This window comes from Anomaloglossus baeobatrachus, chromosome 9 (genome assembly GCF_048569485.1).
Source record: "Anomaloglossus baeobatrachus isolate aAnoBae1 chromosome 9, aAnoBae1.hap1, whole genome shotgun sequence".
NCBI classification, from domain to species: domain Eukaryota; kingdom Metazoa; phylum Chordata; class Amphibia; order Anura; family Aromobatidae; genus Anomaloglossus; species Anomaloglossus baeobatrachus.
Genome location: NC_134361.1, coordinates 202819801 through 202845933, shown reverse-complemented (window position 1 = coordinate 202845933; position 26133 = coordinate 202819801). Strand labels below are relative to the sequence as shown.

The 26133-nt window shown below is 43.7% G+C and overlaps 1 protein-coding gene across 4 annotated transcripts in view; it reads right to left on the bottom strand.

Moving 5' to 3' along the window:
- Positions 1-26133, bottom strand: part of IQSEC2 (IQ motif and Sec7 domain ArfGEF 2) — a 210267-nt gene that overhangs the window by 81005 nt on the left and 103129 nt on the right. The window contains exon 4 of one of the 4 annotated variants that reach the window (XM_075324275.1): positions 21600-21695. The exons of the other annotated variants lie outside the window; for them this stretch is intronic. Within the exon in view, the coding sequence (XP_075180390.1) occupies positions 21600-21695 (96 nt within the window). The remainder of the gene's footprint in view (positions 1-21599; positions 21696-26133) is intronic. 4 annotated transcript variants of the gene reach the window in all.

Genomic DNA, 26133 nt, shown 5'->3' with positions numbered 1-26133 from the left:
TTTCTTATGCTGTGGGAACATCAGTCTTAGTCATGCCATGAAAAAGGCCATTATTAGTGATCAGGCTGGAGTGTTTGTCATGTGCTTGTCCTGTCCCCAAACTCTATAGGTCGGCTACTGGGAGAAAATTAACTTTATTCCTCCCTGGAGCCGCCGTGGGAACATCAGTCTCGGTCATGCCTGGAGCAAGGTCTATTATTAGTGACTAGGCTGGAGTATGTCATACGCTTGTCCTGTCCCCAAACTCTATAGGTCAGCTACTGGGAGAAAATTAACTTTATTCCTCCAGGGAGCTGCTGGATTTCAGTCGTAGGGCATGCACGGAGCAGGAACAATCCCCACTCCTATACTGTAGGTATGCCCTGGCATTTTGATTGACAGCTTTCTCTCCAGTGCATCTGTCAAAGCAGCAGGGCGTGCTAGTGAGTGGTGGCTACAGCCGTTCCAGTCATGCCTGTGACTGAAAGCCGGCGGCTCCAGGGAGGAATAAAGATCATTTTCTAGCAGTAATTGAGCTACAGAGTTTGGGAACAGGACACGCACATGACAAACACTCCAGCATGGTCACTAATAATGGACCTTGCCCCAAGCATGAAAGGGACTGAGGTTTCCACGGCGGCTCCAGGGAGGAAAAAAGTTAATTTTCTCCCAGTAGCTGAGCTACTGAGTTTGCGGACAGGATAAGCACACGACAAACACTCCAGCCTGGTCACTAATATTGGACCTTGCTCAGGTATGACCGGGACTGATGTTCCCACGGCAGCTCCAGGGAGGAATAAAGTTTATTTTCTCCCAGCAGCCAAGCTATAGAGAGTTTGGGGACAGAACAAGCGCACGTCAAACACTCCAACCTGGTCACTAATAATGAACCTTGCTCAGGCATAACCAGGACTGAGGTTCCCACAGTGGCTCCAGGGAGGAATAAAGTTCATTTTTTCCCAGTAGCCAAGCTATAGAGTTTGGAGACAGGACAAGCACATGATAAACTCCAGCCTGGTCACTAATAATGGACCCTGCCCCGATTGACCGGGACTGAGGTTCCCACAGCGGCTCCATTTTCTCCCAGTAGCTGAGCTATAGAGTCTGGAGACAGAACAAGCTCCCATTAAATTACCTGGCTACCAGTTCACTCATGCGCTGGTAGTCCCAGTGGCACAATTGTAGGGTACAGATGGGTCACCCATAGCCAGCTCACCTCACCGCCATCTTGGCCCCCTTGTGGGTGGGCTTCAAAAGAGAACATCAATTGCAGGTAATTTGCAATTAAAGTTTTAATGAAAAAAAAACAAATAAATCAAGGATGAAGAACATACAATTATTGGGAAAGAGATCACATTGAAGATGATAGGTCGAGATGTCAGCGGATGGGAGGTCGGAGGAGATTCCGCCGCACCGGCACAGTCGGCACAGCGACATTTCTATGGTGCCGTCTTTAAGTATGGAGCTGGTTTCTGTTTATGGACTTTGTGAAGAATGTGACCACGATGGCTTCTAACCTCCTGGCGCGGTGTCAGGGCTCACGCCGACCGTGGCGCACACAGCAAACAAGTGTTTCATGACCACACGCGGGTCAATGGAGTCAATAGCGAGGCGCCTGTGTTTGTTGTGCTGCGGGTTTTTCTGGCATCAGGATCACTCTACAAATAAAAGGGAAAATGGAAACCGCGGATCGGAGGAGGAAGCTGCGGAGATGGGCAGGTAAAATCAATATTGGTGAACCTTTCCTGGAAGCTGTGTGTTGATCCTCCATTGTTCCTCCTGGAAATAGCAACTGAGTGATCATTCTTGTCTTTACCGGTAAGAAATGACCGACGCCGGACAGTGTTGGACCGTACGACATGCCGGTGATGTTACTAGTCCTGGGCATCTAGGATAAAAGTATGAGACATTTGTGGCCCGATATCTTGGCATCACCCGCATTCATCCACAGGACCTGGACCGAGCCCAAACCAGTCACCTCCACGTCCTGGTAATTTAGGCCGGAGGACGCCACTGCAGGAGATACGAGGGCCGGCCACAACGAGCCACTCCGCTGGACGAGGGGTCGGTATTATGTGGCCATTAGGGTTCGGTACTTTTTGTAGGATGGCGGATACTATTTTTGAGTATTGGGGCACAAAGCGGTATAATTATAGGGGCGTTATTAAAGTGAAGGGGCACAGAATAATATGGGGGTACAACGCCGCCATTATTACTTTGGAATAAAGCTGAACCTCAGACCAGACTGCAGTGAAATGCGCCACATCTATCACAGCGGCTCCTGCTATTTCATGAATTGGGACTGTAAAGTGAAGGAGTTGTTTTGCTTTGTACCAGAAATTTGCAACAAAATGTTGCCACATTTTTGGCATGTAATCGTCTCATGGGGCCATCACCCACCTTTCCGTCGGGAAATCCAAATACATTCCGTTGGGTGAACCCCCATTTCCGTTTTGCCACCCCTCCCATTCTGTCAGACCACCCCCATTTTCCACTGGGCCACCCATTTCCGTCGGGCCACCCCCTCCCCATTTCCGTCGGGCCACCCCCTCCCCATTTCCGTCGGGCCACCCCCTCCCCATTTCCGTCGGGCCACCCCCTCCCCATTTCCATCGGGCCACCCCCTCTCCATTTCCATTGGGCCATCCCCTCCCCCATTTCCGTCGGGCCACCCCCTCCCCATTTCTGTCAGGCCATCCCCTCCCCATTTCCGTCGGGCCACCCCCTCCCCATTTCCATCGGGCCACCCCCTCCCCATTTCCATCGGGCCACCCCCTCCCCATTTCCATCGGGCCACCCCCTCCCCATTTCTGTTAGGCCATCCCCTCCCCATTTCCATTGGGCCAGCTCCCCCACCATTTCAGTCAGGTCTCCCCCACTTTCCGTAGGGCCAACCCCCTCCCCATTTCCGTCAGGCCACCCCTCCCATTGGACCCCACCCCACTTTATCGGGCCATCCCCCCCCATTTCCAAAATGCCAGCTTTCATTTCTGTCAGGGCCACCCACTCCCCCCCAATTTCCGCCAAACCCCCCCCCTCCATTTTCCACCCAGCCACCCCTCATTTCCGTTGGGTAATCCCCAATTTTCATTAGGCCAGCCTTCATTTCTGCCTGGCCACCCTCCATTTCCATTAGGCCAGCCCCCTTTTCTGATGGGCTGCAGCAACTTTTAGGGGACATGTCATCGCTCGGGCCTAACCTACATCATAATTACGGTGTCTTTTTTTGTGGCCCATCGAATGTTTCATGAATCCCAGCCATAATCTGCGATGTTATTCCAGGACACAAAGCAACAAATAAAACCTTCTCTGAGATGGCAGATAGAAGCTATAATAAAGATAAAAGGTCACCTTGAGACTCCTTGAGGCGGAAGAGGCAGCTGTGACCGCACAATAACTGATCAATACATTCCCGTCAGTGATGTCACAGCCGCCAAAACTGCTACCGCAACGTGTCAGAGAATTACTTATTGATTAAATCAGGTTTTTTGAGCTACAAGTATTTTTCTATATCTCAAATCGGTATTAAAAATAAAAATTGGAAATCTTGCTATTTTCATATTGGGGCTTTATTATACTAATTTTCGATTGTTTCAGGAAACAACACATGAACATTAGCAGCAATGATCAGACTCAAACCTTATGTTTTGTATTGAAGCATCTAATGAGCGTGTGCAAATGCCATTGTGAAGGGAGAGGGAGCAGGGGAGCTGTGACATCGCCTATTGTGGTTGGTGGAGCCTGTGTAACCTGTGTATAGAAGGCTTACCTGTGATTGTAAGCCTGCCTCTGATGATAAGGAGTCTGCTGAAAATTCTTCAAAAGACAGGAAGCATGGGTGTAATTAAAAATAGTCCTGGTGGCCCTTTAAAGAATTATAAACCCCCCCCCCATTATAGCTATTAAAGATGGCCATAGTTCTGGCGAAGCCAAATGCAGATTGAGCAAAATGCTTATCAGCTCTAGGTTCCTGGCCCACCAAAAAAGTGACCCAAAAGTGACAATGTAGCCCAAAGCAATCAAATGTCCTCAATCGACTCATTTAAAAGGAAAAGCAGAAATTGATTGGCTGCTACTTGCAATATTTACAAAGAGAATTGATGACACCCAGTGGCCAATTTCTTCATACAGTTACAGGAGGAATAACAGAGGAACAAAGTATGGTGTTCAGAGTTGCTATTTTGTAGGAAATGCAAGACTAATAGCGGGGGTCAGTCAGTCGCGGAGGAGGGGGGCAGTCAGTCAGTCGCGGAGGAGGGGGGCAGTCAGTCAGTCGCGGAGGAGGGGGGCAGTCAGTCAAGGTGGGGGTGTCCGGAACTTTGCGCCCTCTTCAGAGTAATGTCCCCTTCTGTACCCACCCAAGCAAACATATCCTTTTGTGCCTCTAGCTCAGTTCTATTAACCCCCTTTTGTACCTTCTACCATGTAATTAAACCTCACCTGTCCAGCTTCTTGCATTAGGAGACCATGGTCGGACTACAGACTAGTCGTTGGTCCCCTGACCCGTATTTGACCGCTTTGTTTACAGAAAGCTCTATGGTGTGCCAAAGGGATTCAACCACTTTATTAGGCCCAATCTGGGAAACCGGTGGCAGATCACTGCATCTATGGAGGCATCAGAGGGTCATGGTGCAGGGTTTCCCTTATATTTCGGCGGCCCCAGGCTTCCTATGGGCTTCCTATGAGGCCAGTGACCCATGTAGCAGCAGAAGGCCCGTGACATTTGCACCGGATGGTTTTCATACCTTGACATAATAAATCAATTTACATAAAAAACTTAAATTCCTTTTTCAAGTCTTTAAGAAAAAAAAAAAAAAAAAGCTTCTAAAAATAAATGTGACAAAGACGCTCCCTGCCCACATACCATTGTGGCGCACACACCTAGCTTCAGGTATGTCTTCCCTTATCTCCCGTCCATCGCATTACCTGGATTTCTAGGCTTCTTTAAGGAACCCCTACCTTTAGGCAAGATCGCAATGTTGCCCTGCGACATTTTTATTCAGTGCAGGAGCCAAAATCCAAATCGGCGTGTGAATTCGCCATCAGACAAAAAATGTAAGCTGCGTGTGACTGTGATTTTTTTTTTTCCCTGCAAAAATCACAGTCCCAATACAAAACGCTGGTAGTTTCCCTTTAAAGGGTTACTCACATCTTCATAGATGGATAGGGTTTGTCAAAATAAGCACTTTTGCAATTTACTGCTCGTTAAAATTTGCAGCCGTTCTTGAGATATTTACACTTTTTGTTTACAGCTCGTTGCCGTGGAGACCGACCACCGATACGGCCTAGCTTGTAATCGCTGCGCTGAAGCTGGCCGGGATTAGGAAGTCACTGCACGCTGCTTCAAAACAGCGCTTACAATCAATACAAAAGAGCTTCTAAGCTCTGCACATGTCCTGCTGTATGACAGCGGTGGTCTGTTTCCAAGGCAACGCAGTGTAAACAAAAGTGTTGATATCTGAAGAACAGATGAAAATTTTAACAAGCAGTAAAGTGCAAAATTGCTTGTATTTAGAAGAGCGATCCGAAAATATCCATATAAAGATGGAGGCTTAACCCTTTAAGCTGCAGAGCAACATACATATGGGCCGATCCGTCATTAGTTTCTGGAAACACTAAGTCCTCTGGGGTCAGGTAGATAGAACAGGGCCACGTATGTATCGTCTAGGGTACGTATGTAGGTTGTAGGCCCCCGTATGTAGCTTTCAGGCCACTTAAGTAGCTTTCCAATGACATACGTTGCTTGTAGGCCGCGCACGTAGCTTGCAGGCCGCGCATGTAGCTTGCAGGCCGCGCATGTAGCTTGTAGGCCCCATATGTAGCTTGTAGGCCCCATATGTAGCTTGTAGGCCCCATATGTAGCTTGTAGGCCCCATATGTAGCTTGTAGGCCCCATATGTAGCTTGTAGGCCCCATATGTAGCTTGTAGGCCCCATATGTAGCTTGTAGGCCCCATATGTAGCTTGTAGGCCCCATATGTAGCTTGTAGGCCCCATATGTAGCTTGTAGGCCCCATATGTAGCTTGTAGGCCCCATATGTAGCTTGTAGGCCCCATATGTAGCTTGTAGGCCCCATATGTAGCTTGTAGGCCCCATATGTAGCTTGTAGGCCCCATATGTAGCTTGTAGGCCCCATATGTAGCTTGTAGGCCCCATATGTAGCTTGTAGGCCCCATATGTAGCTTGTAGGCCCCATATGTAGCTTGTAGGCCCCATATGTAGCTTGTAGGCCCCATATGTAGCTTGTAGGCCCCATATGTAGCTTGTAGGCCCCATATGTAGCTTGTAGACCACATATCTAGCTTGTAGGCCCCATATGTAGCTTGTAGGCCCCATATGTAGCTTGTAGGCCCCATATGTAGCTTCTAGGCCACAAATGTAGCTTGTAGGCCACAAATGTAGCTTGTAGGCCACAAATGTAGCTTGTAGGCCACAAATGTAGCTTGTAGGCCACAAATGTAGCTTGTAGGCCACAAATGTAGCTTGTAGGCCACAAATGTAGCTTGTAGGCCACAAATGTAGCTTGTAGGCCACAAATGTAGCTTGTAGGCCACAAATGTAGCTTGTAGGCCACAAATGTAGCTTGTAGGCCACAAATGTAGCTTGTAGCCCACAAATGTAGCTTGTAGCCCACAAATGTAGCTTGTAGCCCACAAATGTAGCTTGTAGGCCACGTATGCAGCTTGTAGGCCACGTATGCAGCTTGTAGGCCACGTATGCAGCTTGTAGGCCACGTATGCAGCTTGTAGGCCACTTATGTGGCCTCTATGAAGATGGATGATTAAGCCGCAGAATAATATACATAGGAGCCAATCCATCATTGGTTTCTGGAACCACTGAGTCCTCTGGGGTCAGGTAGATACGTACATGGCCCTGTTGTATCGTCTAGGCCACGTACGTAGCTTTCAGGCCACGTACAAAGCTTTCAGGCCACGTACGTAGCTTTCAGGCCACGTACGTAGCTTGTAGATCACATATTTAGCTTTCAGGCCTCGCACATAGCTTGTAGGCCACGTATGTAGCTTTCAGGCCACGCATTGCTTGCTGGAAATAAGTTATGTAAATTACAAAAGCTGAATGATAACCAATACTGAAGACATTGCAGATTTTACATGAGTTGTTCCTCCGGTCCAGTGCAGGAGGGCCACACAGACCGGGTGACTGCCACCGTTGGAGCCAGACTGGCAGGTTAGGTGCCACCCATCGTTCCAAGTCACATACCCAAGCTGGGGAGAATTTGTAAACCGACTGGTAAGGACGACTCAATCACTGACACTCGGATGAAGACATAAGATAATATACATTCTGGGCACTCCCTGTGCACATACCATCCTGGCACACACCTAGCGTCCTGGGCATGCCGCGTTGGGCGACAGGAATGCCGTGCACTTTTACACCCCGTGGTGTTATTCTAGATACGTAACCACATTTACGTAATCGCCGCCTCTCGACAGGTGCTTAAAGAACCTCACTTGTCATGAGCCCGTATGTGCCAGCCGTGTACGTGTGCCCATTATACGGGGTTGTAGGGTACAGCACATTCCACATGGAAATCCTCGTGGAGCTGGGTAATCCAGAATTAGCCTCAGTGGTCGGAGCTCGGACGCAGTTCAGGGCTCATTGTCACCTGTGGGTGGTCTTGCTCGCTTTTGCCATCAGCGTACAATTATTTGGGGGCTTTGATCTTCCCACTGGGGAAGCACAATGCCAATCCGTCCCTGGTCAGCTCTGCACTTTTCCAAAATCCATATAAGCTCTCATTATAGTCAACCATATAACCTTCATATAAAGCTTAGCATTTGGCCTGGGGTTGTCCTGGCCAAAAAAAGGAATAAAGGGAATCTGCCTGTAATGTAGGGGTAGACCCCCAGATTGCAGGATGAGTCACTTACTCAGCAGCTTACTGTAGTTTCAATATAAATCAGTGTTTTATCAGCAAGAGATTATCACTGCCGGACTAGTAACAAAAAAGGGAATTAAAAAAAAAAAAATCTGCCTGTAATTTAAGGGCAGAGACCCAGATTCCAAGGATGTGTAACTTACTCAGCAACTTACTGTAGTTTCAATATATATCAGTGTTATCTACTTGAGATTATCACTGCCGGACCAGTAACAAAAACGGTAATTTCTAAAGGGAATCTGCCTGTAATGTAGGGGCAGAGACCCATATTCCAGGGATGTGTCATTTGCTCGACAACTTACTGTAGTTTCAATATAATCAGTGTTTTATTAGCAGGAGAGTATCACTGCCGGACTAGTAACAAACAAGGGAATTTTTAAAGGGAATCTGCCTGTAATGTAGGGGCAGAGACCCAGATACCAAGAATGTGTAACTTGCTCGGCAACTTACTGTAGTTTCAATATACTCAGTGTTTTATCAGCTAGAAATTATCAATGCCGGACTAGTAACAAAAATGGGATTTTTTTAAAAAAAAAAAATCTGTCTGTAATTTAGGGGTAGAGACCAAGATTCCAGGGATATGTCACTTGCTCAACAGCTTACTGAAGTTTCAATATAATCAGTGTTTTATCAGCAGGAGTGTATCACTGCCGGACTAGTAACAAACATGGGAATTTTTAAAGGGAATCTGCCTGTAATGTAGGGGCAGAGAGCCAGATGCCAAGGATATGTAACTTGCTCGGCAACTTACTGTAGTTTCAATATAATCAGTGTTTCATCAGCTAGAGATTATCACTGCTGGACTAGGTATCACCTGCAAGGTAGTCCAGCTATTCTATTTAACCCCACCAATGATTAAAACCTTTTTTTCCTGCCAATCAGTGATGTGGGTGGGGTTATACACAGCTCAGCATTCATAGCACTGCTAGGTCTATAGCAGAGAAAACAGGGATTCTATCAAAACTGCACCAAGCAGCCCAGTAAGTGACACATCATTGGAATCAAGATTAGAGATGGTCAACTCCCCCCCCCCCAAAAAAAAAAAAAAGAAGTCCAGGTCAGGACCAGACTTGAACCCGGATGCTGAACCCCATGTAAGTGGGGGACATGACATGGCATGGCATGACATGGGGACATATGGGGACACGAACATTGTGCTGTTAAATGGTGTAAATAATAAATAAAAAACCCCGCATGGGGTCCCTCGTATTTTCATACACAGCCAAGATAAGCGCACGGCTGGGGGCTGCAGCCATAAGCTTTATCTGTGCTGGGTATCAATATATACGGTGGATCTTACGCCAATTTTTTCCAATTTATTTATTTTTACACTTCACAACCAATCACAGATGCCGGCATTCTGACTGGAACCAATCCCAAATGATGTCAGAGAGTGGGTGGGGCAAGCAGTGAATACGCATGAGGGTTAATGAGTGAACCCAGAAGTAGTGCGACAGCCTCATGGGAGACTAAGTATAGTTGTAATGCTTTAATCTATAGTTTGCTTTCAATTTTTTTTTTTACTGCCGATTCCCAAGTAAAAAGTTATTGCTGTAGCCACCGAGTGGCTTCAGGGGTCACATGAGGTTCTTCGAGGAATTTTACTGCTACAGCCATAACTAGAGTTAATCTGGGTATTAGCCATGCAAAGGACTGGGCGATAACATCATACCCACTAGTAATATTCCTATCCAGGTTGTGATGGATTAGATTGGGTCTGAGCATGTGAGGAACCAAATGACGCAAATGACCCTTGTGTAACTCCTTAGAGCCAAACTATGATGTACTCAAAAAAAATTCCAAGTTGATACCATCAGATCTAATCACTGGTATGTTCACTGCAGCACAAAAAGAGAAATGGCTTTTACTCACCTGCACGATAAAGACACCTCAGGTTCTTGATAAATTGAAAATCAGAGTTTGATGCTCAATCATTAAACTATATACCACAATTGATTTCTTCAGCGTAAAAATACCCTGTCCGATTGGTTTTCAGAAGCCTGAGATGTTTGAAATCTATGAAATATATTGCTAATGTTGAAAGGCAGAGATTAAATAAGATTTCCTCATTCATGAGCTCCTCAGGGGCGGGGCCTTCAGAGCTGAAGAGCACCAAAGACCAATTACAAAGATTGAGCTACAAAAATTGAAATTCTGAGTTGATGACAGTTAAATAAAGTCCTCTAAATGACCAAAAGAGTACATGAACACCCTTAAAATCATCAGTACGGGTTGTACTGAAGAGCTCACTAAATATAGAGCAAAACAATGATGTATTCAAGCAATTTTAGAGTTGATACCATCAGATATAACCAGTGTTATGTTCTATATTATTACTAAATTATTGTTACTACATATATTTTTAATGTTGACAGGCAAACAAAATAGGATGCTTTCCTTACTCCTGAGCTCCTCAGGGGTGGGGCCTTCAAAGATGAAGAGCACTAAAGAGATTGCAAGGCCAATCACAGATTGAGCTACAAAAATTGAAATTCTGAGCTGATGACAGTTATCTAAAAGTACTCTAAATGACCAAAAGAGTATGTGGGCACCCTTAAAACCAAGTACATTGTTTAGTATCAGTATGGGTTGTACTGAAGAGCTCAGTGAATAAATATAGAGCAAACAATGATGTATTCAAGTAATTTCAGAGTTGATACCAATTGATGTAACCAGTGGTATGTTCTCAACAGCACAAAAAGAAAAAATTACTTCTACTCACCTGCACGATAAAGATATCTCAGGTTCTCGATAAACTGAAATTCGGAGTTTGATGCTCAATCGTTAATTATTCTACACTGGTTTCTCCAGGGTATAAATACCCTGTCCAATTGGTTTTCAGAAGCCGGAGATGGAGGTTTATGAAATATATTACTTACTATATTATTAAGTTGATCTGCAGACATAAAATAGGATGATTTCCTTATTTCTGAGCTCCTCAGGGGTGCGGCCTTCAAAGATGAGCACTAAAGAGATTGCAAAGGCCAATCATATAGATTGAGTTACAAAAATTGAAATTCTGAGCTGATGACAGTTATCTAAAGTAATGTAAGTGTCCAAAAAAGTATGTGCGCACCCTTAAACCCAAGCACGTAGTTTAGTATCAGTATGGGTTATACTGAAGAGCTCAGTGACTAAATATAGAGCCAAACCACGATGTACTCAAGTATTTCAACGTTGTGATACCATCAGATGTAACCAGTGATATGTTCTCAGCAGCACAAAGAGAAAAATGACTTCTAATCGTCTGCACGATAAAGACATCTCAGGTTCATGATAAACTGAAAATCAGAGTTTGATGCTCAATTGTTAATAAACTATATACCATAATGGTTTCTCTAGCGTAAAAATGCCATGTTCTATTGGTTTTCAGGAGCTTTAGAGGGTGGTCTATGAAATATATTACTAATGTTGACAGGCAGACATAAAATAGGATGAGTTCCTTATTCCTGAACTCCTCAGGGGTGGGTCCTTCAGAGATGAAGAGCAGCAAAGACCAATTACATGGATTGAGCTACAAAAATTGAAATTATGAGTTATCTAAAGCACTCTAAACGTTCAAAAGATTATGTGGACACCCTTAAACCCAAACATGTAGTTTAGTATCAGTAATGGTCATACTGAAGAGCTCAGTGACTAAACATAGAGTCAAACAATAATGTACTCAAGCAATTCAAAGTTGTAATATCATATCAGATCATCATCTCAGGTTCTTGATTATCTCAAAATCTGAGTTTGATTCTCAATTATTATGCTATATACCACAATGGTTTTTCCAGGGTATAAATACCCAGTCCCATTGGTATTCAGAAGCCTGAGAGGTTAGTCTATGAAATATACTACTAATGTTAACAGGCAGACATAAAATAGGATGATTGCTTTATTCCTGAGCTCCTTGGGGGCGGAGCCTTCAGAGATGAAGAGCACTAAAGACCAATTACGTAGATTGAGCTACAAAAATTGAAATTCTGAGTTGATGACAGTTATCTAATGTACTCTAAATGTACTCAGAAGCCCAAGATGATTGTTATGAAATATATTACTAATATGTTAACAAAATAGGATATTTCCTTATTCTTGAGCTCCTCGGGGGGCGGGGCATTCAGAGATGAAGAGCAGCAATGACCAATTACATGGATTGAGCTACAAACATTGAAATTCTGAGCCGATGACAGTTATCTGAAGTACTGTAAGTGTCCAAATGAGTATATGGACACCCTTAAAACCAAGCACTTAGTTTGGGTTGTACCGTAGAGCTCAGTGATTAAATATAGCGCTATTATACAGTGCTACAAGCCAGTTTGTGATATGTCTGATTTGCTAGATCTGCTCCATTATTACATAGTGCGTAACAATAGCTGAGCCACAAATTAGTAGATGTGTGGCTATGAATAAGAATTGCTTCCAAAATACGTAAACCAATATGGACCTTTGTGACCATATCGTTACCTGATTAAAGCTGAAGGTTACCCATTCCTTTGGAGCGACAGTTTTCCCACCGCTAAAATCAACGACAAACCAATCGATGAACCATCATGACTCAACCGGCGACCGAGCAAGCGAAGTAAAGTGATATGATGGCGCCACCTAGTGGAGAAACACTGCAATTTTGACATTTTTTTTGCAAAAAGTTGCAATAAGGAGTCTGAGAAGTTAAGAAAAAGAGTCCAGGCAGCTTTCAATAGTCTTTATTTAGATCTGAGCAGCTTTTTATTTTAAAGTCATCTTTTGGAGGAGAGTACCATAAATAGCTATTTACAGAGGGCAGAATTGGAAGGGCAGGGGGACAGAATTGGAAGGGTAGGGGGGACATTGGGACGGGGGAGGGGGGGGGGAGCTTAGGGAGTCCAAAAATAAAGCACTGGAGATTTGGAGGAAGAAATCAGCCTCAGAGTATTAGCAAGCAACCGGGACACACAGTGTCAGGCAAAAAATGGAGGGTATGGGTGACGGAGGTGGACAGGGAGACATATAGACATCACAGACACAATGGCGGTAGAGGAGGATCCCGGTATTTGGGATTTGGGGTGGAGGGATCACAATGGGAAACACAAGGGTTAGACAAAAGGACACATTGGAGTTATAGTCGTAGAGGACCGGGGCTTCAGGGACCACGCGGACAATATAAGGGGCACACAGACGAGATGGCGGGTGAAAAGGCCCGTAGAGGGGGAATTTTTTAACATAGGCTATTAGGTTGCTGGAGATTCATGCACACAAGGCTTGGTCTGCGGGCAGCCTCCCCCCATGTTACTGCATAGGAATTACGCAGAGTGGCAGACCTCTGCAACACAGGGGGGAAGACTTACGGGAAATAAAACCACAAAATACACCGCACACCATTTGGTTTCACAGCAGGATGAGCTCCTCGCGGCCCCCCTGAGAGAAGAGAACGGGGGACAATGCAGCAAAGGTCTTGTCACAGGGTTACGACCAGTCCCGACCCTGAAGGGCGCGGTGTTCGGGGGCTTGTCTGTGCGTTTCTGTGGACAGAGACTAGCGGCCATCTCTTCTCGGTGATGGTGTGTTGAAGCAGGAGGCACAAAGAGGTCAGACAATGATGGGATCGGTCACTCGGCAAGTGGCTCCCCCCGGAGAAAGTCATCAGTGCTGAGTCCACGAGGTCCATACCGAGCCGCAGTCCTCTGAAGACCACCATTCAACAGCGCTCTACAGTGACCCGTGATCCAGAGGACATGAAGGATGGGGGAAGATGGCAGAAGTCCACGGGGGAGTGGGGCGCAGGGCCGAATCTCTCCATGTTACCTAGAGGACGGACTGCTGCACTCAGAGGCAGGGCAGCAAAACTGATGGACAACCTCCTCCTCCTCATCCTCACCCCTGGATGGAGACACATGGGCAGCAGAAGGGCAAATCAATACGCAGGGATGACTTCAGGGCGGGTGGAGAGATGGCAATGAGTCGGTGGTCAGAGACACTTGGCGACATGAAACAGCCAAAGAGAATGAAGGGCAAGACGGTGGAGCAGAACAGGAGGCACGAACAATTGACCCAAACGGATGGCGATGAGCTGGGGCAGTGCGGGTGGGACACACAGGTGACTTGTGGCTTGGGGGAGCTCGGGATGTCACAGGTTGGATGAGATGAAAATGATCTATAGAGTGAAAGATTCCAAATTTCATTAGTATGTAATACAATTGCATTACAAGGAGATGTCCATAGGGGGCAGACTTGCCAAAGACATTTTTTTGTGAAGGACTCTGCACCCAATCGTGCAGATTTGCTGCTGCCAATTCTACAGGTACCTTTTATACTATCACACGAGTCAATGGTGATTTGCTAACGTATTCTTCGTGATTAATGAGCATTTTTTATATAAAAATCTGATTAATAAGGCAGGAAAATCTGGAAATTTATGGGTAGGCCAACAAAAGCATTTTTTTAATAAAAATCTGATTAATAAGACATAAGAATTTGGAAACTTATGGGCAGGTCACAAAAAGCTATTTTTTTTTAATAAAAATTTTATTAATAAGAAAATCTGGAAATTTATGGAAAGGCCAACAAAAGCTTTTTTTTTTTTTTTATAAAATTCAGATTAATAAGGCATGAGAATGTAGGAACGTATGGGCAGGCCACAAAGCTCTTTTTTTTTTTTTTTTTTTTTTATAAAAATCTGATTAAGAAGGCAGAAAAATCTGGAAATCATTGGAAAGGACAACAAAACCATTTTATTTCCTAAAATTGATTACTAAGGCAGGAAAATTTGGAAATGTATGGGAAGGCCTACAAAAGCATTTTTTTTTTAAATAAAAATCTGATTAATAAGGTATAAGAATCTAAGAACGTATGGGTAGGCCACAAAGAGCATTTTTTAAATAAAAATCTGATTATTAAGGCATAAAAAACTGGAAAATGTATGGGTAGACCACCAAAAGCATTTATTTTTTATTTTTATAAAAAAATCTCATTAAAGGTATGAAAGTCTGGAAATGAATGGGTAGGCCACCACGAGCATTTTTTTTCTAAAAATCTGATTAATATATCATGAAAATCTGGATATGTATTAGCAGGCCACAGAGCTTTTTTTTTTTTCTAAAAATTTGAAAATGTATGGTTAGGCCTCCAAAAGCTTGTTTTGTTATAAAAATCTGATTACTAAAGGCCTGGAAATATATGGGTAGGCCGCCAATAGCACTTTTAATACAAATCTGATTAATAAGGCATGAAAATCTGGAAAATGTATGGGAAGGCCAACAAAAGCATTTTTTTTTCCAAAAAATAGATTAATAAGGCATGAGAATCTGTAAACGTATGGACAGGCCACAAAAATCTTTTTTTTTTTTCTAAAAATCTGATTAATAAGGCAGGAAAATCTGGAAATTTATTTAAAGGCCAACAAAGCTCTTTTTATAAAAATCTGATTAATAAGGTATGGAAATCAGGAAATGTATGGGTAGGCCACCGAGAACATATATATCATATACACATTATATATATATATATATATATATATATATATATATATATATATATATATATATATATATATATATATATAATATATATATTTTTATATATATATATAAAAATATATATATATATATATATATATATATATATATATATATATATATATATATATATATATATATATATATAAATATATATATATATATATATATATATATATATATAAATATATATATATATATATATATAAATATATATAAATATATATATATATATATATATATATATATATATATAAATATATATATTTTTTTTATAATATATACATATATGCTCATTGTAGCCTAGCCATACGTTTCCAGATTTCTATGCCTTATTAATCAGATTTTTAGAAAAGAAAAAAAAAAATGTATGGTTCATCGGAGCATCCAAGTCTCTACGTCCAAGGTATAATTTGGGAAATGCCACCAAACAGAATCATACAACTGATTGCTTCTGTAAAGCCGGTATAATGAGACGCCATGTCAACTTTTGAAATAGTCCTACTAAACCCATCATCACCATGTGGTTTTACCACAGAAGCAGATCCGTATCCGCTCGATGTCTCAAATTTATCAAATTATCACTGCCAAAATAGACAGCGGGCAAGAGAAAAAAAGCAGCCTGGCTGTTCGGCCTTCCAATCTCAATCTCATTCTGCTTTAGAAACCAGATTTTTCAGAATAATACATTCAATAGGGGAACCTTTGATTGCCTGAAAAGTATGTTTTGGGTGAAATATTTCATCACAGTCCGGCAGATAATCTAAATGGGTATAATACAAAATTATTCTAATGCAGCTTATGCCTTGTTACTTCTTATTACTTGTTATTACTTCTTTTGTTAAAGAGCATGGTCATGAAAACGTTCTAAGATGAATGTATCCTCCCTCTTTAAAGGGAATCTGTCAGCAGGATTTCACCCCTAAACCTATTTGTATGAACAGGTAACAAAGACAGGTCCAGCAATACCTTTACATGGTCAGTCCGTCCCTCTGTTACTGAGAAATCAGAGTTTGAATTGATATGTGGATTTGAAGCCTTAGTCACTCCAGCTCTACTCCCCCACCCAGCAAGACCTCCTCCTGACTGACTGTTCCTTTGCCTGAAGTCACACGGCATAGAGGCTGTTAGTCAGGCAGGAGGAGGCAGTGATGGGTGAGGTATAGAGCTGGAGTGACGGAGGTTTTATATCTACATATCAATTAAAATGCGGATTTCTCCATAATGGATCTTGCTTTAAGTCACACAGCATAGAGGTGGTCTGTCAGGGAAGAGGAGGCAGCAGTGGGCGAGGTATAGAGATGGAGTGACAGAGGTTTCAGATCTACATAATTCAAACGCAGATTTCTCCGTAATGGATCTTTTGCTTTAAGTCACACAGCATAGGAGCTGTCAGGGAAGAGGAGGAGGCGGTGGGCTAGATATAGAGCTGGAGTGACGGAGGCTTCAGATCTACATATCAATTCAAATGCGGATTTCTCAGTAACGGATGAACAGATCTTTTGCTTTAAGTCACACAGCATTGAGGCTGTCAGGGAAGAGGAGGTGACGGTGGGCGAGGAATAGAGCTGGAGTGGCGGAAGCTTCAGATCTACATATCAATTCAAACGCTGATTACTCAGTAACGGATCTTTTGCTTTAAGTCACACAGCATAGAGGCGGTCTGTCAGGGAAGAGTATGCGGAGGTGGGTGAGGAATAGAGCTGGAGTGATGGAGGCTTCAGATCTACCATAGCTCTTCAGCCTCATTTGCATATCAATTCAAACACTGATTTCTCAGTAATGGAGGAACGGACTGGCCATGTAAAGATATTTCTGGGCTTGTCTTTGAAAGAGTTACATGTGCATATGGTTTAGGGGTGAAATCCTGCTGATAGATAACCTTTAAGAGTCCGTGGACTTCAAGGCTGGGGTTTCCATCTGCTCTGATATAGAGTAGTGGGCATAACGTAACGTTACATTTAATTGACAAATGGGTCCATAAAAATGATCCCATGACTCCATGTGAGGATTCGGTTGCATCCTATGGACTCGCTATCAGCTAAAGCTTCCAACTTTTCCGTCCGCTCTCTGCCGTATGGTTGGTAATCCTGCTCCGCACACGGCCTCGGATAACTCATTAGCTGCCTTTGGAATAGCAAAAACAAGTCGTGCGTACTTGTTGCCTCAGCTTAACCAATGTTCTGTGCCTATTCAGAAAATTTCCAGGAACTGTTTCATGGCGAGATGACACATTCACTTCTACCGCACAGACTAGTTCTACAAAATATAATATTGTCGGGAACTGATTGATCTATAGGTTTTAAAGGAAAAGATTCACTTTATTGGTTTAAATCCTGGCTCATTCTTGGGCTTTGTAGTCCAGTGGGCGGTGCCCACTGCTGATTGGCGGCTAAGACAGCCAATCACTCATTGGAAAAGTAGGAGTCCAGTAGGCGGTGCCATTGGACTCCTACTGGTGGCTAAGGCTAGTTTCACACATGCGGCTTTTCGCCGGTTTGCCGGATTCGGCGTACGCCAGTGTAGTGTATACAGTACAATGGCAGCGCGACAAGCGCCGGTCACATCCTGTCATGTGACCCGGAAGTTGCGGCGCTGCCATTGTACTGTATACACTGTACTGGCATACGCCGAATCCGGCGAAAAGTCGGATGTGTGAAACAGGCCTAAGACAGCCAATCACCGATTAGAAAAGTAGGAGTCCAGTGGGCGGTGCCACTGCTGATTGGCTGTTTTACCCGCCAATCACTGATTAGGAAAAGGAGTCCAGTGGGCAGTACCACTGCTTATTGGCGGTCTTAGCCACCAATCACTGATTAGAAAAGTAGGAGTCCAATGGGCGGTGCCACAGCTGATTGGCTGTCTTAGCCACCAATCACTGATTAGAAATGTTTTTTTTTGGTTGGGGGGGGGGGGAATTGGACAACACCCTCTTTAACAGTAAACATTCCCCAAAGATTTACATAAATCTTATTTCATGATCATGTCTCTTTAAGAATTTGTCGATCAATACAGTGGATATATTGATGTATTATACCGTGATCGGGTCGCCCTTACTAATACGCTAGCAAATCACGATTAACCGTTACCTGGATAAATTAAGCCCCAAACTACAGAAAAAGAAAACCGCTCTTCGATATCACCTATCCTTTCCGATCCTCGGTAGTTCCTAATTTAAAGGGCAACTGCCAAATAAAAAGGCAGCCATGTGAAAGTCGTGGTTTAGACCACTATTAGTTTGTATGGATAAGTGGCTCTGTATAAACCTCTAAGCCCCTTTGGTACAATGCAGAGATTTCTTTAACATTTTGTTAATAATGGGGATTAACCTCACGAGGTCTGAACTCACCAATGGGGATTAAGTAAAAGTCCCCTTTAAGCATATTTGAACAGTATATTCCACCATTGCTGCTTTATCTTGAATCAGCCAATCAGTGTCCATTTCCTAAACTTCAGAGGTGAACACATGGGCTCTGATTGGTCGATATGAGAGTTTTGGTGCGAGGCTCTTGGTGTCTTGACCCCTCAAGTTTTATAACCGTCTGTGGCTTATTATTCGAGTGTCATGGCTGATGGTTTTGCAGCGAGTGCAGGGGCTTCTTTTGAAGTACCATATAAATAAGCCATTAACAATATGCATTACAAAGAGGTATAATCCACAGCATAAACTGACAAGTGGAAGTCAATTTCTGCTCTGATTTTTTACTATTTGACAAAATTTCTTCCACTTTTGCACAAGGAAGAACAAAATAAATTCCATATTGCCTCTGCCTTGTGTGGACATGTTACCCGGTCAAAATTGTCTAGTTATTGCTTTTATTTGAATCCAGTTATTCCTTTGAGTATTCAATTTTTTTATTTTTTAAAACCGGGAGCATAGTTTCAGAGATATGGGCCTTTTTATTTAGAAGTTGCTCTCAGTGGATCCTCAGGGGCGTGTCTATGCTGCTTTGCATAATTACTCTGAGACACGCCCCCTTACTAAAGGAAATAAAAATTAGCAGTAAATGAAAAGACTCATCTCTGGAACCACACGGCCGATTTAAGAAGAAGAAAAAAAAAAGGAATACTCAGGGGAGCATTGGGAATACAAGAAGAACAAAAACTGACCACATTTGACCTGGTAACAGGTCGGCTTTACACCTTAACATAATGATGCAGCAGAGCTGAATTGATTGTTTAGCTCTTAAGGGGTGCCTGCTGCTTGAGATCCCCAACGGAGAAGAGTCACTTTCTCAAAAGGTAAGATCATGTTTTGTTTTTTTGGTTTTTTTTATAATAAAGCGCCCCCAATGTGTTTTAAGTGATGCAATGTGCAACACTAACATAGGCTAAAAAAATCCATGTATTTGTCTTGAAAAAAATACTTTATATGCTTATGTGAATGCAGTAAAAGTACCATAGGTTTCAGTCATTGGGGCGAAGCTTTGCTGGGATCAGTCACTGTCACTCAAGTTCAGACAGGATTTTTTTTTAACTTAATCAAGCCCCCCGCATTGTAATTGATTAAATCAAAGGTCCTTCAGGATCACTTCTCTGCTGAGCTCCGCCCATTACGGTCACACGATCATGACATCAGCACAGGTCCTGCACAACCACTTCTCTTCTGCTGATTACCAAAGGTCCTTCAGGATCACTTCTCTACTGAGCTCCGCCCATTATGGTCACATGATCATGACATCAACACAGGTCCTGCACAACCACTTCTCTTCTGATTACCACAAGTTCTTCACTATCACTTCTCTATTGAACGCAGCCAATTACGAAGTGATACTGAAGAACTTGTGGTAATCAGAAGAGAAGTGGTTGCGCAGGACCTGTGCTGATGTCATCATGTTACCTCTACTGAGCGCCACCCATTACAGTCACATGATATCAACACAGGTCCTGCACAACCACTTCTCTTCTGATTACCACAAGTTCTTAAGTATCACTTCGTAATTGGCTGCGTTCAGTAGAGAAGTGATAGTGAAGAACTTGTGGTAATCAAAAGAGAAGTGGTTGCGCAGGACCTGTGTTGATGTCACGATCATGTGACCGTAATTGGCGGCGCTTAGTAGAGGTAACATGTTGACATCAGCACAGGTCCTGAGTAACTACTTCTCTCCTGCTGATTACCACATGTCCTTCATTATCACTTCTCTGCTGAGCTCTGGAGAGGAGCATTGGGGAAGTGATGCTGAAGGACCTGTGGTGTAATCAATTACAATGCTGGGGGCGTGTCTAAGTTACCACAGGTCCTTAAGTATCACTTCTTTGCTGAGCGGCTCCCATTACGGTCACATGATCATGACATCAGCACTGGTCATGCACAACCACTTCTCTTCTGCTGATTAACACAGGTCCTTCACCATCACTTCTCTGCTGAGTTCTGGAACAGAGCTCTAGGGAAGTGATGCTGAAGGACCTGTGGTATAATCAATTACAATGCTGGAATCATGCCTGAATTTGAGTGACTGACTGATCCCCGCAAAAGCTCCACCCCTATGAGCGTTTCAAATTTTCTATGCTGTGGCCATTGCGGGAAACATAGATCACCCGCCGCAACTTCAGCCCTTAAAACTGGATCCAGGGTGATCATTTGATTATCAATCTTCATGAGACAACCCCCTAAAATGGTCTTCCTAGAATAGTTAAATGCAACAGGTTAACCCAAATTTAAAGAGACCCATGCTACAATTTCTGAACACGTTCACGACAAAAAACCGTATCCACACAAAACTTGGCATAGAAGGCACATCATCCATGAATACGGTTATTGGCCCTTTTATATGACCCAAACTCTAGAATTTGCCTGTTCTCTATGCAAAGACCTGTCAGCCATTTTTATGGATGAGGTTTAAAAGGGAAAAATGTATTAAAATAATTGTTTTTTTGCAGATCTGATCCATCATGGGGTGCATGGAGACCCCCCCAACTTGCTTGATTGAGCCACGAGGACCAGAAATCTCATAGCCCAGAGATCTGACTAATCCATTACTGTTTTGGGCCACAAATGACAGACTGGAGAAACGAGACAACAGAGATTGAATGGGTGGAGGATGGTGGAATTGAGAAATGGGCATACGGTGGGTACAAGCTAATGCCATGTGTCAGCGGTGGGGTCTGATCTGTGGCAATGGTGTTGATGACATCAATGGTGAACATATATGTGAAGGATGTGGGTGCAAGGTTGGAGGGAGTGATGCCACTCGCCCAGTTGGTGAATGGGGGGGCAGTGTGAAGACCGCCGCTCTAGCTCTTACCTGCAGTCAGTGTGCCTGACGGGGGGAGCTAGCTGCATGCAGAGCTGCGACTGAGCGGGGCAGCAGTACTGGTGGAGAGTGTGAGACGAGGAAGACCTACAGGGTACAGAAAAAGGGGAATGGAGGGAGAGAGAAAGACCAATAGAATGGGATGGAAAAGATAGAAAAAGGGAGAGAAGGGGAGGAAGGAGGGAGAGGAAGAGCGGAGGAAGAGGGTGAAAAGAGAGAAGACGAGAAGAGAAGGGGGAAGAAGTCGGGGAGGGAGAGAGAAAAAAGAAAAAAAACACAAAGTCAAGAAAAAGACAGAACTCAAACACAAGACAACAGTGACAGCGATCACCCTCAAGACGGGAGACATGGCCCTGAAGTGGCGTACACACACAGCGAAACCTCGGGGGCGGGATTCTTTTTTTTTTAATGCTTTTTTTTTTTTTGCTACTTTGACCTACTACAATAAAACCCTAAAAATAAGAACCGAAAGGGGCTAGACACCTAATGTCAGAGATAAATATATGGCGGCATCTTCAAGACATCATGGCTAAAATTAGGGACCTGTAAGGAATAATTGTAATTAACCATGAGAATTGGACACAGCTGCAGTACCACTCATGGCCACTACAGGCTGTGTGGCGCTGTGACATTTCCATTGTGCTGCAGCACAACCTTCGAGATTCAGCTGCAGTACAACTCATGGCCACTACAGGCTGTATGGCACTGTGACATTTCCATTGCGCTTTGATCAGAATCATCCCCGATCTGATTCATCTGCAGTACCACTCATGGCCACTACAGGTTGTATGGCGCTGTGACATTTCCATTGTGCTGCAGCTGGCTCTTCAAGATTCAGCTGCAGTACCACTCATGGCCACTACAGGCTGTATGGCACTGTGACATTTCCATTGCGCTTTGATCAGGATCATCCCCGATCTGATTCATCTGCAGTACCACTCATGGCCACTACAGGTTGTATGGCGCTGTGACATTTCCATTGTGCTGCAGCTGGCTCTTCAAGATTCAGCTGCAGCACCACTCATGGCCACTACAGGCTGTATGGCGCTATGACATTTCCATAGCGATGCAGCCGGCCCTTTGATCAGGTTGCCACCAATCTGATTCAGCTGCAGTTCCACTCATGGCCACTACAGGCTGTGTGGCGCTGTGGCATTTCCATTGCGCTTTGATCAGGATCACCCCCAATCTGATTATCTGATTAAGCTGCAGTACCACTCATGGCCACTACAGGCTGTATGGCGCTGTGACATTTCCATAGCGATGCAGCCGGCCCTTTGATCAGGTTGCCAGCAATCTGATTCAGCTGCAGTTCCATTCATGGCCACTACAGGCTATATGGCGCTGTGGCATTTCCATTGCGCTTTGATCAGGATCGCCACCGATTTGGTATGGATTACCAATCCTAAAAATCGGTAAGCAATGTTAAAGTCCAGAAAAAAAACCGATTTATTTTCTTTGTTCCAATCACAACCATCTACTAAAGCAAACAGAGCCGTGCTGTGGGCTCGGATCAGACCCGATTTCCCCTTTCGTAGCCGCAAATCCCTTATGACTCATCTAGCTGATCCGTCCTAATGGATGTTTGTACAGTCCACAATGCAGTAATCAGTAATGTACAGTGTCAGGTCGGATTATAAGAAATGGGGGTCATACAAGTACTTTAAAAGTTTATTGGGCTTGAGTACTTTTAAAAGGATAAAGTATAATTGTGCCAAAAGTCATGTAAATACTTTAAACCCTACTTAAAAAGGAATCTATCACATTGTCATAGGGCAGTACAGTTAAAGGGGGGTCTGTCACTTGCCAGAAATGTTTAATCTTTTTACCCGATGTAAATGCCGCTGTTCTCCTGAATCCGGCGATGTTTTTCTTTTGTCCATGCGCCGCTCCGTTCCTGAGATACAGTCCTCTCTTCCCTGCACAGAAATGTAGGCTGTTTTTTTAAGTGGGCGTGTCATTAGTGAAGACTATAGGACCACGCCCACTTGACTCAAAAGCCTAGATTTACATTCAGGGTAGAAAAGGTTATATCTCTGGAACGGAGCGGAGCAGAAACAAAAGTAAAACATCTCCGGATTCAGGAGAACAGCGGCATTTAGGGGAGGCAAAAAAATGTACACTTTTATTCAGAGTGAATGGCCCCCTTTAAGGGGTTCGGCACTTTGTATTATTCTGGTATGGTTTCTCGATAATAGCAGATTGCTGATCTTCTAATGTTGGGGTCCAAATGGATAAAAAAAAATGATATCCAAGGGATCCTGACTAAATTGTTTAAGAAGGGTTCAAGGCTCCTTATTAGCAGCTCTTGTCTTTGACTCTCAGAGGTGGGTCCGAAAGAAGTGAATATGCCACCAGGGCAACAACTTAAAAGGAATCTGTCAACACCTAATCTGAGAGCAGCTTCATGTAGGGACAGAGACCCTGATTCCAGCGATGTGTCACTTACTGGGCTGCTTAATGTAGTTTTGATAAAATCACAATTTAATCAGCAGTATATTATCATTACAGGACTACTTGGCATGCTGCAGGTAGTCCAGCATATTCATGAGCTCTAGAGCTGCAGCAGAGAAAACAATGATTATATCAAAAGGACAGCAACCAGATCAGTAAGTGACAGATCGCTGGAATGAGGGTCTCTGCCCCTACATTATGCTGCTCTCAGATGGGGGAGCAAAAACCTGGTGACAGATTCCCTTTAAGGGGTTAATTAAAGGGTTATCCGACCCATAGCATTGCTTACAAACAGCCAATGATATATAAAATGGAGCTATACTCCCCAACTCCTCTAAAGATTCCCTGATCCCTAGTCCGTCTAACTGTGGGGCTGTAACGTGGAGAATCAACATGTGACCGCTGCAGCCAATCAGTAGGCAACATTGCTCAGGTCACTACCGCACTGATTGGCTGCAGTGGTCACCACAGAACTAGAGCTGGGAGTTTAGAGACCAGCAAAGGACCAGGAGGGAGCACTGGCGCCCCACATGCACACGAGACGGCAATACACACAGGAAAAGGGGGAAGGAGAAAGCAGAGAAACAGAGGAAAAGAGGAAGAAAGGCAAAATATAAGGGAGATGGAACAGGAGAAAAAATGGGGAGGTTTGGGGGTCTTGAGTTGGTATTTGGGGGGTCTCTGTGATTGGTGACCTCTTCCGATTGTCAAACCACCAGGTTTCTTTGAGATTTATGAGCTGAAATCGGGTCACAATGAACCTACTATCGAAATTAGAGAGCAGGGGAGTTAAAAAGCTTCAATAATAAATGGAAGGAGAGCCCTTTACCCCTGAGCTGAAAAGTATCACCCACCGGCTCAACGGGGATTGTCGCTAGCAGATAATGAGTTACTGTGGGGGGACGGGACAGCTACAATAAGCTCCCCAATTTTTTTTTTTTTCCTAAAACAGCGCCACCCCCACTACAAAGGCCAAGTCTGGTATTGCAGCTCTGACAAGCGTGTCTGCCCTGCATCTATACATTCAGGTACACATATTAATACAATTTTGTATAGAAAAACTGAAGCATAAACTTTTTTTCGGCAAATGGCTGTGACGCAGAGTGTCTTCTGTGATGGCGAGATTGCTCTTCGGACTTCCTAAGTGCTTGTCCCTGTAGGGGGGAGGATGTGGGGAGGCGTCTCGCCTCTGTTCTACCACCCGTAGACAGGCCCCGAAGTATCTGCGGCGGACAGTTGGCGGGCAGCAGTCGTCATGGAGATCCAATTTTTGGTCTGGTTTTCCAGCTTTTCGACGACGCATTTCCTATTCACATCCACAACGCGTTTCTGTTACTTGTGCATTAAATATTAAGGAGGAGGAAATAATGGCAGGATTTATTTTTAGCAGGAAATTATGACCGCCGTGGACGCTTCTATTTAGAGAGACTTTCCTGGTAATGTCAGAAAATTACCTAGAAATATAAACCCTGCGAGGAGCATTCACAGCGCCAGACACCTCCCAGTGACCCGGGGGCGACCACGGCTCCAGGCTTCATGGACGGGGGCAGGATCCCTATACAATAACATGGAAGGGGGGGGGGGGGGATCAGCCGGGAACTGACAGCCCCAAATATCAACTGATATAAGGATGTCATAACCTTACTGTATCCGTCAGGGTGGAGCATAATGGCGAAACCCCCAGTACTAGTGATGGGGGAGGGACCAGCGATTTACACCTAAATGTCATCAGTAGAGAGACCCCTGTACATGCAATGATGTGCAAATGTGCGTGTGCATGTCATAATATTATACTTATGAACCAGAAGGCTCTGGATGAACACAACTACATTTATAGTAATACCGTAAAATAATTTGCTGGAAAAAAAAAATTAAAAAAAATAAAATTAAAATATATTTTTAGTAATTTATTGTCAAATATTTTAGAGATGTATACACTAAAAATAATTGAAGGAAAAAATAAATGCAAAAATTTAGTTATATATACTTGCCAAATTTAAAAAGAAAAAAATCAAACGATTAAAATTAAACAATTAAAAAAAAGTATATATATATATATATATATATATAT